Source organism: Biomphalaria glabrata, chromosome 2, assembly GCF_947242115.1.
Source record: "Biomphalaria glabrata chromosome 2, xgBioGlab47.1, whole genome shotgun sequence".
In the NCBI taxonomy this organism is placed as follows: domain Eukaryota; kingdom Metazoa; phylum Mollusca; class Gastropoda; family Planorbidae; genus Biomphalaria; species Biomphalaria glabrata.
Window position 1 is genome coordinate 25,211,738 of NC_074712.1, and position 18,130 is coordinate 25,229,867.

The following is an 18,130-nucleotide window of genomic DNA, read 5'->3' on the forward strand; positions in this document are numbered from 1 at the left end:
AGTCAATGACAATAAGTGCCTGTGTGACGGAAGAAACGGAGACAGAGGAAAAGTTTAGATCAATAGAGACAGGGGTAACAGATAGTAGCCAAACATGGAAGGATGTCGCGGTGAATGGAGTTTCTCTTGAAAGAGCTAAAGAAATCAGGGCACTAATTGAGGATTATAAGAATATTTTTACGGATTTACACGGTAAAACAAGTATTATAGAACATGACATCAAGTTAACTGGCAAAGTTCCAAATAAACTGCCACAATATACGATCCCATTACACCATAGAGAAACATTACAGAAGGAAATTGATGAGCTACTAACACTGGAAGTGATAGAACCATCTAGTTCACCATGGGCTGCACCAGTCGTGCTTGTTAAAAAAAAGTGTGGCAACTTAAGATTGTGTGTGGATTATCGACAGTTGAATAAAGTCACACAATTTGATCCATTTCCAATGCCACAAGCAGAAGAAATGTTTACTAAGCTAAAAAATGCAAAGATTTTTAGCACGTTGGATCTGTCTAGAGGATACTGGCAAGTACCTCTAAAACAAGAAGCTGAACCTTTATCGGCATTTAAGACACCTTCGGGCATATATCAATGGAATGTGACGAGTTTTGGCTTGGTAAATGCTCAAGCCACGTTTAACAGAATGATGGCCATATTATTCAGCCATAGAAGAGACACAATTTGTTATTTAGATGATATATGCATTTTTAGTGAGCAATGGGATGAGCATATACAAAGCCTTGGAGAAGTTTTTAAAATTATCAAAGAAAACAATTTAACATTGAAACCAACAAAGATAAAATTTGGCCTCAGTGAAATTTCATTTTTGGGGTATAAGATTAAAAATGAGTACATTACACCACTGGAAGAAACAGTATAAAAAATATTGGACATTAAGGTACCAAAGACAAAGAAGCAAATTAGAAGCCTTTTGGGTCTATGCAACCTTTATAGAAAATTTATCTCAACTTTTTCAGAAATAATTGAACCACTAACAAATCTAACAAAGAAAGGAAAACCTAACAATATAGTGTGGACGGAAGAATGTCAAGAAACACTGGACATAATTATAACTTTCTTTTCTGGAGCACCGATTTTGAAATTACCTGACAATACTAAGGAATTTATTTTGGCTACAGATGCATCAACCATTGCAATAGGAGGCTGTATAATGCAAAAATGGAATGGTGTCCCACATCCCGTTTTATATGTGAGTAGAAAACTGACAGCAGCTGGGTTGAAATATGCCACCATTGAAAAGGAAGGACTAGCTATTGTATGGTGTATAACAAAATTAGGGTTCTATCTAATGGGAGCTAAATTTGAACTATGGACGGATCACGCTCCCTTAGCCTTCATTAATACAAATAAACTAGGGAACAACAGAATAGCCAGGTGGGCATTGCAACTTATGGATTATAACTTTGAGGTCAGGACAATACCAGGGAAAGACAATGTGATAGCTGACACATTATCACGGTGTACCTAGGAAGGAAAAGAAATGGAAGTAAGGAAAGGAGCTAGGCCACGTTAATTTTGTTTCTGTTGGTTGGTCAAAAGAATAATGTCAGTAAAATCATTTTCGTGAGAACACAATGAATAGCAGTGTAATGAATAGACATCTATAACAGATCGGAACATTTTGTAAATATACACATATTACATGTATATGTAATCGAAGACTGTATGGATTGACGAAGCTTTGTTACATGTGTGAGGTGTCGAGATATTAATATATGGTGTTATATTGAGAATGTTATGAAACCATTGTTAGAAATGTAAAATAGAGTATTACAGTTACATAGTTAATTATAGTTTATAATTGTGAATTTTGACATTTACTCTGATTGGTTCGTTGGGGAAGTCTGGACATTATACATTGGGATGGATGTAAGTAATTTTGAGCCTAAAATAATAACGTAGAGAATGGTGATGTTTAATTTTGCTGTTGGAGTTTTTTTTTTTTTTTTTTGTTGGTTTTTACCTGGTGTAAAAGAATGAGAATTAATGAAGATAATATAATTATATTGAACAGTGGGTTATAATTTTATTTGATATTTACAAGACGTTCGATGTACATCGAACTTGACAAACAAGGGGGGTATTACGGTCGTAGCGCAGCACGGTGTGCATGAATAATGGTGCGAATTTGTGTAATGAATGGAAGGGATGTTTAAAAGGGGAAACCGGGAGAAATTGACAGGAAGAGAAATGAAATGTTCGTATTTACATAACTTGTTGTAATATTAAAGTATTTATAGAGTAATAACCTGAGAGTGTATTATTATTTCGTAGAGACTTGTGTCGTAACAATCTAAAATTCTAAGATGATATAGCTTCTCTTCGCACAGATAGTTTTATACTTTAATACATGAACATGCTAATTATAGTCCCTTCATTTCATAGTTTGATCAAATTAACATTCAAATTTTATTTTCTAGAGCATTTTTAATACATTCGTTTACGAAAGCTGCGAAGCCGTGTTGAGAACTTGAGATAGGCCTTTATTCATCAATGAATCGCGTACTAAAAATTATTTCGTTTAATTTACTTTATAATCCCATTCATTTTAACAATCGGGTAAACCCGTTTTAATTGTACTATTAATCTATCGCTCTTTTCGTTTTTAATAGATATGCATGTATAGGCTTCGGGTAAACCCATTTTCGCAAAACTAATTTTATTTTCGTAGCAGAAGAGAAAAAACTTGAAAGGATCATTAGCTAAGTTTAACATACATCTAAATCCAATCCACTAGATTAGTAAACAGAAACTTAGACCCGCAGGCCGCGGGCAATGTCAGGCTAGTGTGTGTGTATATATATATATATATATATATATATATATATATATATATATATATATATATATATATATATATATATATATATATATATATATATATATATATATATGCGTTAGGTTTAAAAGTTATACTTCCTTACGGTTTAACCCCCTTTTTTTTAATTGCGTAATTTTCTTCTTTCAGATTTTTTACATTTATTTATTTCTAGACAGATCTAGATCTATTTATCTCTTCTAGATCTATATAGAGTAGTAAAAACAAAAGCTTCTGGACCAGACAAAATTAGTGGCAAGCTGATCAAGCTATGTGCGGAGCAATTCTCTTTTATCTTCTGTCACATCTTTAACCAGGGAACATGAAATGCACCAAGATACCTGTGTAGTCGCCGAATGAACTCTATGTTGTATCTTTTGTATTTATGTGTATTTTTCTGTTGTGCTGTCTTTATATGAGAAAAGAGTCCTTGTAATCACAACAAATTTCCGTAAAGATCAATAAAGCAGTCTTAGTCTTAGAAAGCTGTGCATTTATATATTATTGTTTTTTGCGGGAATGTATGTTTGTAGAGATTGAGATTCATAATTCAGGGGCCTAAGAAGTGTGTAGTTTGTTTGAGTCTGTGTAGGGCAGGGGCCGACTGGGTATCAAAACCGGCCCGGGCATTACCATATAAACCGGCCCACAAATGTCATGTCATATATTTTCGGTGTGTGTGGGGGAAGGGATTTTAAACCTCTCAGCAATTTATATATATATATATATTAGTGTGTGTCTATATGTAATTAATCTTCATTACACTTATCTTTCATTCTTTCAAACGTTTTTTCTGCCTTGAATACTCCCTATAATTAGTGAAAGGCAGTATACACCACCAAGGGACAGCTAGGGAGTCTGGGGGAGCGCTGTAAGCTTGGGATCCAAGCATTTACGTTATTTTAAGTTTTAAAAAATGCATATTTTGAGGTATCTACAGTGCAATTAGCCTGCTATTCTTCCGCTAAAAAAATCAAAAACTAAATATTCTATTCAGTGGAGTCCAGCGACTGGTAGAAAAAGGTAAAATGCTTTAGTTTTTGTATTGTAGGTAGGGGGGGGGAACCAGAAAACCCCTTTTGGCTACGCTCATGAAATTTGGTGACTGTAGTTTGCTTAAGTTGACTGCAATGGGGAAGTAAGTAAAGTTTCCCTTTCAGACAATGAGATCTGAGGCCGGTGATGGTTTGAACTCCTCCCCTCTCGGCTACGCCCATGTGTTTTAACATAGGTGTAAGCCTAATTCTATTCAAAATATATAAAGTTTGATAACGCATCGGAAAATGGATGTATGCTTTCGTAGGCTTACATAATGTATTCTATTTATACGTGTATGTAGTCTGAAAACTATAAACACTACAATAGCAGCCTTAATGAGTTTCAAACATTTTGATATTACTTATAGATTACAGACGTTTCTTCAAAAAAATAAAAATAATTAGGTCCTACGCATTTCATTTGTCAATCTAGTCATGCATGTTGATCTGTGACTTAAAATATGCTAAGTCATTGGTTTTCCTGGCTGACTCAGGCAACCCATTCCTTTAAAGTGATATCACCACAAATACAAAACTAGGGGTCTATCGAGCCGTCGTCCTCCCTACATTTCTCTATGGCTCAGAAACATGGATAGTGTACAGTTAACATGCAAAGAAACTGAATCACTACCACGACATGTCTGTGAAAAATACTGAATGTCAAATGGCAAGACAAAATACCAGGTAATGAAGTCCTTCAAAGAGCGGGTCTGCAAAGCATCCACACAATCCTGATGCAGTCCCAGCTGCGATGGGCAGGACATGTATGCAGAATGGAAGACCATCGCATCCCTAAACGACTCTTGTATGGCCAACTAAGCGAAGGAAAGCGCTCGCAAGGTTGTCAAAGAAAGCGCTTCAGGGACACCCTCAAAGCTTCTCTGAAGGGGTTCAGCATAGACCCAGCCACCTGGGAGACAGAAGCACATGACAGAGCATCATGACGTCGCGCTGTGAAAACCGGCGCACAGGTTGCTGAGGAAAAGAGAACAAAGCTGGCAGAAGAAAAACGCCACAAAAGAAAAGCAAGACAAACGACACTAGCCCCAGCTGGAATAACCGGCCCAGTGTGCGGCCGAACATTCCGGGCTCACATAGGTCTCACCAGCCACACGAGGAGGCACAAAACCCCAGTACAAAGCCCTCAGCCCCCTGGATGACAAAGTGGTCATAATCGAACTACGATGGACGAACTATATATATTCCTTTACAAGATAAGAGAAAGCAGAACGGTTAGAGAGGTACTTCTAAATGTGAAAAGCTCTAGCTTCGTCCTAGTACATTCTCAAAAACGCGATTTGTATGTGAATATATTATTTACAATATAAATGATTCTAAATCTTTCATTAAATATCGGATGTGACAGCGCTATATAAATTATTGTAACAATTTTCATCATCAATGGCTTCATACTAAGCATAAGTTTGCCATTAATCTTATAATCATAACGGTATAAATATCGATTTCGATCTAGATTTATGTTTTAATTAAATAATATTTTTTTTGTAAGCCTTAAGTGTAGTATTTTTAGATCTACGTTATTACAAATAAACATCAAGAAACTTACTTTTTTCTTTTCAAATCGCAGAAAGTAGAACTTTGTACGGTTATACTCTTATTGAGCTATGAATAAGTTGGGTGCTTTGCTATTTTGCGGCTGTGTGTATGTGTTAACTTCTATTAAGTTTTGTTAACGAGCTAATTGTCTCCCCTTTTGACGCATTATATCAGTGTTTTCTAACTTAACCTCTCCCATCCCTCTTTTTCGTTAACTTTCAATGGAACCATAAAAAAAACGGGTGAGGGAAGGAGTAAAACAAAAATAGGAGTGCCATCAAAGGCCCATGCCGACCAGCAAAATGATCAGGCCAAACAGTCTTGAAGACATCAAAGTAGTGTTGAAGGCCATGCCGCTCGTGCATAGCAGAAAGTACGGTCTAACGTTTTACAAATGATAACACGTACAGTGTATAGTGTAGTTCTTAAATTTTGTTCTTGTTGAATTTCAAACAAAATTAATGGTAATAATAATTTAAAAAAAAAAAAAAAAAAAACAACAAGAAGATAACGTGTTCCGGCCTTTGTGTCTTGCTGCTGTCACTTTTTTTTAAAGTTGTCTGCATTTAATTTTTTTTTCTTTGGTCGCGACCAGACCGGCCCATTTGGTACCGGCCCACCGGGCATTTGCCCGTTTGCCCATATAGCCAGTCCTCCCCTGGTATAGGGTCAGCCGTTCCATTAGATGATTAGAAGATACAAAAGCCACAAAGTGTGTTTAAGGGGGAAAGGTGTTTCATTTAAAACTAGTGTGTGTATTGTGTGTGTGTGTGCTTGTGTGTTAAAATGCAGGCCAACGAGAAGTTACACCTGATAGGACTAATAAGTGTTTGTAGCGGGTTGCGAGCTGATAGATTTATTGAGGAATAAGACAAGAAATGTTGCTTGTAGAATTCAAAGGATAAAAAAATGTTTCGGCCAAAACAATAATCATTAATAATTATTATTATATTTATAATCTATAAGACAATTTGTCGTACAATGTGTGCCTTACATTAAACAGAGCATTACAACTAAAGAAAACGAAGTTTCACTCCAACATCACATGGGAAATGTTGAGATTAGATTGTGGAGTTATTTTTGACGATTTGATTACCAGGGGAACAAGTTTTGTGTCTGTTTGTTTTTGTAATCGATGTCATCTTGTACCTTCTTGGTGATGGTAAAATCTCAAAATCCTGACCCAGAGGTGTGTTTTTTGTTATTTTTAAAATCTTTCTAGCTTTCTTACGAATGTTTTTCTCTCTTAGTTGTCTAGTGGGGTTTGTCACCAATGACCTTACTACAAGCATTTAGGATTTTATGTAGTTTATTTGTATTGTTTTTAGCTAAAAATATACTAACTATTTCAACAGTAACGCTGCACGAGTACCTCCTCGTCACATATATTATTTTTCGAAGACATCTTTTTTTCGGGGGCGACCCCCAAAGCCTCCATTATCTAAAATCAGCTTTTCTTTGGGGCGCATATTCTGCAAAGTATTAGGGACATTCATATTAGAATATTTAACAAGTAAAAAAACATTATTCAAAAGGTTCCTGTAAATTAACATTTTAATATGTATCCGCCTAACCAATACTACCCAATTTGCGCACGTTAAAACGTTCAAATACCGCATTGGAAGAGCGTTTAAACATTGTTCTGTTAACTTCTTAAGCTGACCAAAACATGCCTATTACAAGAAGTCTCGTCTAACATGCAGATAATCTTAGGATGACCACGCCAAATAAAGACATAATTACGTCACTCACACTTCAGTATCGCCCGTGCCCCCACCTTACTTTAACTTAAATTGACATGCCTAGTTTTAGTTGGAAGAAGAATGCGTTTGTGCATAATGCAAGTAAACGGTTGGCGTAGGGTACGCCGCTCCCCCAGATCGCCAAGCTGACAAAAAGGATGGACTTAAGCTGTATTTTTAATATTGACCCCTTTTGTTGTTGTGTGTCTTGTATATACTTTTATACACAGGGTTGGGATAGGGTTTACTGGGGTAAGGGTTTAGGAAAAAATCGCCCTCTCCCCCACTCAAAAGTTCTGGATCCGCTACTCATAGAAACCAGTTGGAGGAAGTTAACTTGGTTAGATCTAGACACAATATTCAAAGTAACCTGCGCGAAGTGTTGGCATGTCTGATACACATTAAAATTAAAATTTGCTTTATCTAGAAACATGATTATAGGTAATCTCATTTATCATAATTACAAGATATGATACCAAAAACATGGCGGGACAACGCGTCATATGTCATGGCCAAGAATATGATTGGTGTACTAGGTAATGGATAATCAGACAATCCAAATGTTTAATACCTTGATAAACCCACAGTTTCATTTCAAACTACCCAATTCCCCTGTAGTAGGCCTAAGAGAGAAGACTATGAAAACTATTTGGCCTCAGCCAGAGAGATGTCCGTCAAGGTCTATGAACTATTTCTTTCTTTCTGGAAACGGTTTAGTATCTCGATAATTTGTACAACTACTGGTAGTTAACATTTTGGATGTACAAAGAACATTAACTCTTTCTGATCAATATGAGCTCTCGCCAACAAGAAGGAGGTTAGTGTCGTGCGCACGAGAAGTTTTCTTTTTGTATTTAATATTTGTGTTTTAGTGTATAGGAAGTAGTTTGCATTAGGTGGATTTTGTTGTCTAGACTACTGTGTATGTTTACGTCATCCTTAGTTTCCGCAGTGGAGAGAGCTTCTTTGGTTAGCTGGTTTTCTATTTCCCCGTTTTAACGGTACGTAAGTACATAGTTTTAGTAAGTAGGCTAATCTTTCGGTACGGGTATCGTTAATGAAAAGTTCTTTATTGTGCGGCATCGCTAGATCTAGGTTTTATTTCGTTTAACGGGTGTTAGGCTTGGGGCTATGGGAAAAAGTGTCGCCTTTCCGCCCTTGGAGCCGTATCGTTAACTATCGTTGTTGGAGGTGTACGAAGTTAATGTTCTGTAGGGCGCCGAGATGAAGTGTGCGTGTGAAAGGTGTGTTATTGCTATTTGAATATTTTTTAATGGAATGCTAACCACAGTGATTATTGATATACATGTAAATAGATTTTTAATTTGCAATTAAGTATTATTAAATATTGTTCACGTTGACAATTGTTATTTAATCAGTAACAGGTTCGGTTGGATAATGTTTATTCGTTTTTCAATTTAGTTTGTGGTTCAAATGCTAGTATTCTTTGTTCTCGGTTCACACTGTTCAGGAGCGGAAGACCGGGCCAGTATATCATACCCTAGATGAACCCGGAAAAAAGCCCATTCCTGACAGAAATAACTGATATTCGACGCAACACAAAAAAATAGGAAAGTATCTCAGTTCTCACATCAATGGCTTGAAGGAAAGATTTAAAAAACAAGATTACAAAGACAGTTTGTGTGGAAACACAAACTCAAAATCGGCCCCCGAAGTGGTACACCCACGCAGGCTTCGGACGGACAGACATTTCGCACAAAACTAATAGCGTCTTTTCCCCTTTCGGGGGCCGCTAAAAAAGAACTAATAAGCTAATAAGCAAAAGAACAACAATCTAAACATATATATAGGACCTATATTTATATATTTAAAACTTGTTATATCACAATCATTTGTAAAAAAAATATACAAGTATATAAATGGGAAAGTATCTCAGTTCTCACATCAATGGCTTGATGGAAAGATTTAAAAAACAAGATTGCAAAGACAGTTTGTGTGGAAACACAAACTCAAAATCGGCCCCCGAAGTGGTCCACCCACGCAGGCTTCAATATTTTCAGAAAGAACATCCAAATGAAGTTATATCAAAGACAAATGAGAGATAAGAATGGAGAAAGAAGGTTGACAGATCTTGTGTAGTGCCCCATTTGTTTTTGTAGCCTACGGTTAACGAGGTTGTCATGTAGCCAGCACAACGACCAACTGACTTTACTTTTCCCCAACTAATATCAGGTACCCATTGAAGCTGGGTGGACTCAGAGGCGCCTAAGGATTCCGAAGTTGAAAATCCCAGTCTTCAACCCCGGTTCGGAAGCCAAGCGCTTTATCGCTCAGCTACTGCGCCTCTCCTGGCCTAACTGAAGTCTTATAATTGATATAATTGTTTTGAAAAGGCTCAATCTCTTATTCGAATGCTCCAAAAAAAAAATTAAAAAATTTCGCAATAAAAAAAGTGCACGAAAATGACGTTTACAAGATTACTATTAGTGTTAGTTTAGGTCTAACTTATAATGCATACTAATTAGCTTTTTCTCTTTAAAAAACTGCTTGCATAACTGATTTTAAAAGTTAGATTTTTCGCTTTCAGAAAAAAAAAGTAGCCGTTGCATCAGAACTTTGAATGGTCTAAAATATTGTGATGTCGGATTTTCAATATCTTTTCTAGTTTACGAGATCTAAACGGGACGGACGGACAGACATTTCGCACAAAACTAATAGCGTCTTTTCCCCTTTCGCGGGCCGCTAAAAAAGAGCTAATAAGCAAAAGAACAACAATCTAAACATATATATAGGACCTATATTTATATATTTAAAACTTGTTATATAACAATCATTTGTAAAAAAAAGGAAAATATACAAGTATATAATTATACAAACAGTATTATTATACATTTTCTTTGCATAAAAATGGGTGCTATTAGGCAACATATGCATGACATTTCATGTTTTATATACAAAGCTCCCAGTTAGGAATATATACTACTTCATTTGTGGCCGCAAATTCAGTGGATTTTTTTTTATACAAGGTGAATAATCAATGAAATGTCAAACACATAATCGCGTTATAAGTTGGGTGCCACATTTGTGAACGAAACTGCAGGAAACAATCAAAATAAAATAAAAATATTTAAAAAGAAGGCTTATATTAAGTGTATCAATTAGTTTAGATCATTCATGTAATTAAATTTGTACTAGATCTAGAGTCTAGACTAACAATAATAGATCTCAGCCTTTAGAATTATTTTTTATCAAATGTTTTTGTTTAGTGCAATATTAACTCTTTTATTTTTCTCAATTCGATTTGATCCTATCACGTGTCTGGATCAGTAGGAAAAAATGGGGGGGGGGGGAGATAGAAGGGGGTATCTGGTTGATTGCATTTTAAATGCATTTATATAAAAAAAGTGAGCGACCTGAATTCGAACTCGAGTGCTAAGGCCTTTTCAGCTTCTCAAGCAGATACAGTAAACTCTGTGCCAGGAAGCTGCTAATGAAAATAGGTTTTATTTATAGTTTCTTTATAGTTATTTACAAACTTTCTACAAATCATAAAGGAGAATAGTTCAACTTAGACCATCTTCTCAGTCAAGTAAAATTTCTTTCCCTTGTTCAATATACCAAACAAAATAATTAATTAGTTAATTAACTAATGTTTTAAAAATTGCTTCTTGTGTTGGCATGTAAAATAAATAATTGTGCAAAATGTCAGCTTGAACAAATATTTTTACCTGACAGACAGACAAACAGAGAGAGTTGTAAAAAACAACAAAAAAACAACAATTTAAAAAATACTATTTTTGAACAGTTAAATTTTGTAACAACTGACAATCATACAAAGTTAGACTCATTTCTAAAGTACAAAAGTTGACTCCAAAACACAACAGATAATCAATCATACATATCATATGTGCTTTTTTGTAGCATTGACAATATGGGGTCGGAAGTCACATTGTTGTCCTTTTTTGTTTCTGCAATGATGACTAAAATGAGTACGGAAAGTGTTTGCGTGAAAGTGGGGGGTAAAGAGGGGTTGGCAGTAGGCAAGCAAGGAATTCTTTCCAGCCCATAGATTAGAAAATACAAGAATATCATCATGATAAAATGGTCATATATTATGTTTATCTACATAATCAATAGAAATATATTCTAAAAGTTTATCTACCCAATCTCTCTTCCGTTGATGCCATCCTGTTCTACCGCCAAGTAAATTATTGTCAAAATGCACTTTTTCAATATCAGCACTTCTATAGGCATTTGAAATGGTTTTCAGTATGTTTTTCTCTATGACTGTGTGCAACTGTTTTGGGGTATACCCATCTCTTACTGATCTGCATAATGTAATTATATCAGGTTTCCTAAAGACAGAAGATAGAATCCTTCTTAAAGTGACATTCTGAGAAAATATTTCTGTTGTTGATGGGTAATGAAAAGAAACTTCTGATCTCTCTGGTGTATTTTCACCATGGCAAACATGTAAATTCCCATTGTTTTCAAAATACACTGAAGATGGTGACACTTGAAAGCAGATACCAATGTCAGATAAAATTTGAAGCTCTTTTATAGAAAAGTTAAAGAGCAGCTGCACCATACTTTGCAAAGACAGTCCTTGAAGCTTTGGTTCTTCATGACAGAGTAGATGCCCTTCACCTTGATCACTAAGGAAACCAATTAACATGGGAATACTCTCAATTAGAAAATTGTTGATCTCAATGTTTTTTTTACAAGGTTTGCCCAATTTGTTCGTGTGTGCAGTACTTAAGTCACAGCTCTGAGATTTTAAAACAATCACCAAGTTAACTAAAGATGTGTAGAACTTGTCAGCTGTTTGTTCATCAATAACAGACTCAGCACAGAGCACATCAGCTACCAACTCTGAGAGAAGATCAATACTTTTTTGTAGTGTTCCAAGTTTTTGAAAAGCAAACATATCACTCCAACAACCAAAAAAATCTTCATCAATATCCAATATGACACCAGCAGACACAAAAGCTGGATACATTTTTAGCAGCTGAGTTGATGCTTTAGTTTCACTCATGACTTCAAAGACTGCAGTAGCCTGAATCATGCATTCATTATAACTTATCATAGGCCCATCCTGTGCTTCAATTTCCGTAAAGTTTCTTCTGTGACATGACCATGTTTCCTTTTTTGATGTGTCCATCCTAGTTTTTAGAGAATCATTTAGAACTTTCCAACATGCACACAAGTCATTCTTATAAATGTCTATTCCTGGGTCACCTTTAACTTTTAAGTAACCAAATTGAATATCAAATATAATATGACTCCAGTCTGATTCATGATTAGTAGCATCCCATCCAGGCCAGACCCAAACTACATGATCTACTAACCCTGTCAAAGTTGCAGCCTGCAAAAGAAAAATGGCCATCAATAAATACATTAAGACTATTGTATACAATTTTATCACATAATAACTTTCAGTTAAAAAAAATTAATTAGAATTGAATAAAAATGTTTTTCTTTAATAAACTAAATTTTAAAAAAGTTAAAAAAGGTACTAGTCTAAAAGTTGACATGTACTAACCACAATAAACATATCATTTCTCTGCATCATATTATGGACTTCCTTTCTATTGACAGGGAAACGAAACCATGGAATATGTTCAGTGTCATATGGGATGGCTCCATCAACATGACTATCTATGTGAATCTATGTTGACAAATTAAATAATTGATTTTTATTATGGACAAACCTAATAAAAAAATCTTGTAAAGCTTTTCTGATATATGGGTAAAGTTTGACATTATTGTTTTTCCTTCAGCTATTTTGAAAAATGGTTATTATTATTACATTAATAGACATAGGATAAAGAGGACAGTATGTTGTGGCATAGATAATATATTAAAAAAAAAAACATTTTGAATTAAGGTGTTTTAATACTACCCATATTTACATTTTCTACTGCCTCCCATAAAAATAATAAATAAAACTTGTGCAGATACAACGAATGATGTATACATATTGCATGCAGAATGAAAGCACTAGGTTTACAAACCAACATACCCTCTGGTTCATCAACTAACAAAACACACTAACACTGATTAATCGATAGTGCTGGCGTGTTCCAGAGTTATCATGTCAGTGATTTGTGCTCTGGCATTATTTTGCTATATTTAATTTACCATTTTCTCAAATAAACAATATTGTATCTAGTGCTGCCATTACAATGTGTAATATATAAATATTATTTCTGCACTTTGCTTAACATTTGTATGGTACAACTTATTTCATCCTTGGTCCACTTGTTAAGTATTTAGCTGAATGATTATTCGTGGATTTAGAAATCCAACCAAAGATGCATTTTATAGATTACAGTAAATAAGACTGAATATGTTATTTGTTTACAATACCTACCAGTATATTTCTTGATTTCGAAATCAAGCCAATTTCTGCAGCCTGAAACCAGTACTTCAAAACTTAAAAAAAAAATAATTATTACTTGAAGATTATATTGACAAAAGTTCAACTGTAACATTCTAACCATTACAAATTAATACAACAGGATTCTAAATCTAAAATTTAAGCTCACCTTCATAATGTTCCTCTACTACAACAATAGGTAACACATCTGACTTAGATTTCATGATATTAGGTAGCCATTCAAAATCCGCATTATTCAGACTCCAGTGATCAAGATCTACTTTATCATTTTGACTGTAACTGTTATAACTATTACCAGAAGCTATCTTTAAAAAATGCTGGACAATGTGCCAAAGAAGGAAAATTGTTATGAGAAACAGTAGCCATTTAACGAAGAGTTGCCATTTTTTTATGAAAATCATTTTCTTTTCTTCATGATAATGCTGAAAGCACACAAAAATGAAAAATCATGATGCAATCCAACAATATGATACAATCTATTTATTTGATAAAAGAATCTAAGTGATACTATTTATATGTATTAATATTATACTTTATAAATATATATCTCTATATGATAATGTTTATATGTAAATATATGATACTGGCAAAAAAAATATTATGAATGTTATAGATGTTCAGTAAATATTCATCTAAGTATTCACAATGCATTCATCATCATCATCATCAAACTCCATTAGAGTGAGGGCTTGAGAGGCTCAAATCCTCTCTTGCAAAAGCCCTGGACAGAAAGCCTGCTGTCTTGCGTAGTGCATAAATGTCGCCATACAGGTCGAGAATTTTTGGTTTCCCAGACATGTCCAGACGGAGATCAGCAAGTCTGAGGCAGTCAAACAGAATATGAGGCATGGTTTCCTCTTCTTCCCCGCAGTGGGGGCACCGTGAATCAAAATTTGGCCATGGCCGTGAGAAATATGAGCCAACAGGACAGTGGCCTGTCCTGCACTGCGCTATAATAGCTTGCTCAGGCCTGGACAGCCTCCATCACGGGAAGTGCGTTCAGGGCGCCTCATGCGCTCCCAGACTCCACGGGCTTTTTGGGACTTGTTCCAGCACTCAAACTACTTTTCCATTTCTGTTTTTTGTATTATAGCCAGGGCTTGATGAAAGCTTGCAGCCTGTTCAGTGGGTGGAATTAGCCCTCCCTGGGGGGCCAAAGAGTCTGCAGTTGTGTTGCTAGTCACACCTATGTGACTCGGTACCCACTGCATTATTACAGGGGTGCCATAGCGTTGTTTAATGTTATGTGAAGCCATGATGACAGTGTTGATATTGGGGGGGGGGGCATGGTCCGGGGCTTTGCAAAGCCTGTAGTACAGATTTTGAGTCAGTGACCACAACAATCTGTGTTGCCCTCAAATGTCCCTCACCGAGTTGAGAGTCAATGACTTTTAAGGCTTCACAGACTGCCATGGTCTCCGCATCAAAACTGCAAACACTACCACATGGTCCAAAGATTTTTACTGAGTAAGAGCCAAGAAAGTCGATGTAGGCTCCATAGCCTGCTCTTCCAGAATCTATTGATGCCGACCCATCAGTGTATGCAAAAATAGCACTGGGCTTGAAGGTATTAATGGTCTCCAAAGCTAGGATTTGAAGGTCGTTAGATGAACGACTTTGCTTAGTGGCTTTAGGGTCTACTAATTTCAAGCGTATGTCTGGGGTCGCAAATTTGCATAGGTAGGCTGTAGTCTATCTGTGATCGGACTGCTCCTAAATACAGTGATCGGAGCATGTTTGCTCGGGCTCCCCACTTCGTGGATGCCAGCTTCCGCACAATGCAAAGTTTCCCTGAGGCCTTTCTACAAAATACTGGATGTGCTCACACATTTTTAGTTTGCGATCTAAAGTTACACCAAGGTACTTGGGTAGCTTTTCCATGCTGAGAGCCATTCCGTTGAGGGAGAGCTGGAAAGGTTGCCCGAGAATGCCAGTCCCGAGCGTGAACAGAGAATAGACCGTCTTGGAAGTGTTTATTTCTAGCCTCCATTTTTGTGTGTATGAGCAGAGCGTATGGAGATCTTCTTATAACACTTTTTATATACAGGTTGCGCTCCTTCCGGATTTTCAAAGGACAATATCATCAGCATATAGCAGCTTTTTGGCATTTTAGCTGAGCCGGTAGGTCATTTATAAAGGCCGTGAAAAGGGCGCATGACAGGAAAAAGCCCTGGGGGAGGCCGTGCTCGAGGGTCATTTCCCCTGAGACTTCTCCGTACATCCTTGTTCTTATTGTACGCTCTTGTAGGAAGTCTCTAATCCAGTAATATATCCGTCCCCGCACCCCAAGGCTCTTATCTTATGAAGCAAACCAGGCCGCCATACTTTATCATATGCCTGTTTTAAGTCAATAAAGACTGCGTATGTACTTTCGGTCCTTTGGAATCCATCTGCTAAGCTCTGCACAAAGATGTTGACTTGGTCTATAGCGGACATTCCAGCCCTAAAACCAGCCTGTTCTGGAGCTATAAGACGGGCACTCTCAAGGTACCAAACCAGACGCTCATTTACCATTTTTTTAGCCATCTTTCCCACACAAGATGTGAGTGAGATGGGCCTGTAGCCCTCATCAGTGGAAGTATCTTTTCCCTTTTTTGGTATAGGAATAATGGTGGCACGTTTCCAGGCCCTTGGCAGATGACCATCTGCCCAGGTTCTATTTACAAATGCCAAGAGCACGGCCCTTCCTTTTCCCCCTACATGCTTAAGCATTTCGGGGGTGATACCATCCGGCCCGGGAGCCTTTTTAAGCTGGCATTTCCTTATGGCAGCATTAAGCTCGCCTATCGAGAAGGTGGAGTTCATCGTTCCCTCAGCACTTTCGGTCTGTGGTTCCTTTCGGTCTTTTTTTTTTATCAGCTTTGCGAGCTTTATCAATGGCTTTGGACAATGGGGACTTCTTGGCAGCCTTGTTGATCTTAGCAAAATATTTGTTCAAAGTGGCTATTTTCTTCTTCGATGAAATGGTTACCCCACTGGGTGAAGATAATGGGGTTGCTGTTTTCGTACACCCAGCATTTTCGAGATTTCTCAGAAGACTCTAAGCCTTAGAGCTATCCCTTAGGTTTAACCTTGCACAGGTGTTGGTCCAACGTTCTCGTTTTTCCCTGTTAACAGACGTTTTGACTAGTAGGCTGAGTCTGTTGTATTTCTGCCTGAGTGTTGGATTGTTTGGGTTCTTTTGGATCTTTTTGTATGTGAGCAGGTCAGGCAGGAACGAGTGGGAGACCTTTTCTTACTGCTCAACATTAAAATTTACCTAACAGTAGGCAGATGTAAGCGCTACTGGGTGGGCTCAATCTGTGACACCTCAGTCTACTAACTAAGAAGAAGCAATAACGAAACTTTACTTCAAATTAAATAAAACAAAAAGATACTTTATTTACATAAAAATAAATCAATAGTAAAATATAATATATACACTACAATGAAAACAACTAATACTAACCCTCTAAATCTACGACACTACAAACACCAACAAACTAACCAAACCAACTATCTAACACAAACTGATCAAACCAACTATCTAACTAAATCACTACAAGTACTACACTAGACCTAGATCTACACAAACACACTACAATAAACTAGTCTAGATCTACAATATTCTACCACTATAACCAACCCATAACTAAAACCAAAACAAGAATACCTTAGCGTTAGTACCTTACTATTAGTATTCACTAAGAACAGAAACAGACTATAAATATATAACTATCTTCCTAAGCCACTAAGGCAACACTACACTACACTACAGAAACAAAATAAATCTACATCTACAGCAGACCAGAGTAATAGCAGTTATAGCACAGCAGAGTAATAGCAGCGTGTATTTCAGCAGTAACACAGCAGCTAGATCTATATCCGGCAGTTACATTCACCAGTTAAAACAGCAGTAATAATAGCCTGCAATACATAAATGCAAAACTATATTATATTCTATTAGGACTGATGGACGCCGCCATCTTTAATAGAGCATGTTGCCAACTATTATCACAAATAGTCCAAGTAGAAAATAAAATAACTACCATACACATAGTGTGACATAGATCTAGTAAAAAAAATATAAAATACTTACAAACTTACAGGCCGTCCCAGGTACAGAATAATAAAATAATTAGACGACAGACCACAAAGATCTTCAGCTGTCACATAGACAGAGATATGGTACTGACCACTGGTCAAATGTACACTCAACTGTTTTAAGAAAGCATGTAGTACATCACTTTTATACTATCCCGCACTAACCTATATAAATATGCGGAAGTACAATTATAAAATCTGACACTAACCTATAAACATAAAATATATAAAAATAGCTCTAACCTATACAACAAAAATACATTGAAAAATAGCTAAAATTGCATATAAAACTAGCTCTGGTTTAATTTGATTTTAGGCACATCGGCACAATTTGGGCCATGTCGTGCCTGCTTGATTTGATTTGATTTGATTTGTTGATTTGAGGCACATCGGCACAATTTAGGCCATGTCGTGCCTGCAGTCCCTTAAGGACTACTCTCTCTCTAAACAACAAGGGCCAGATTCTATACAGTAATATAATTAAAATTAAGGTCTATTCACAGTTAA

General features: G+C 36.3%; 1 protein-coding gene across 8 annotated transcripts in view; it reads right to left on the minus strand.

Annotated features, from left to right (window-relative positions):
- Window positions 1-9,923: 9,923 nt before the first annotated feature.
- LOC106072836 (uncharacterized) overlaps window positions 9,924-18,130 on the minus strand; it is a 34,754-nt gene continuing 26,547 nt past the window's right edge. The window contains exons 2-7 of one of the 8 annotated variants that reach the window (XM_056022077.1): window positions 17,619-17,788; window positions 17,328-17,446; window positions 13,689-13,962; window positions 13,514-13,575; window positions 12,683-12,808; window positions 9,924-12,505 (exon numbers count right to left, since the gene is read on the minus strand). In XM_056022077.1, the coding sequence (XP_055878052.1) occupies window positions 11,246-12,505; window positions 12,683-12,808; window positions 13,514-13,575; window positions 13,689-13,941 (1,701 nt within the window). In that variant the 5' untranslated portion in view covers window positions 13,942-13,962; window positions 17,328-17,446; window positions 17,619-17,788 and the 3' untranslated portion in view covers window positions 9,924-11,245. The other 7 variants (XM_056022079.1, XM_056022078.1, XM_056022083.1 and 4 more) reach the window with 7 other exon arrangements.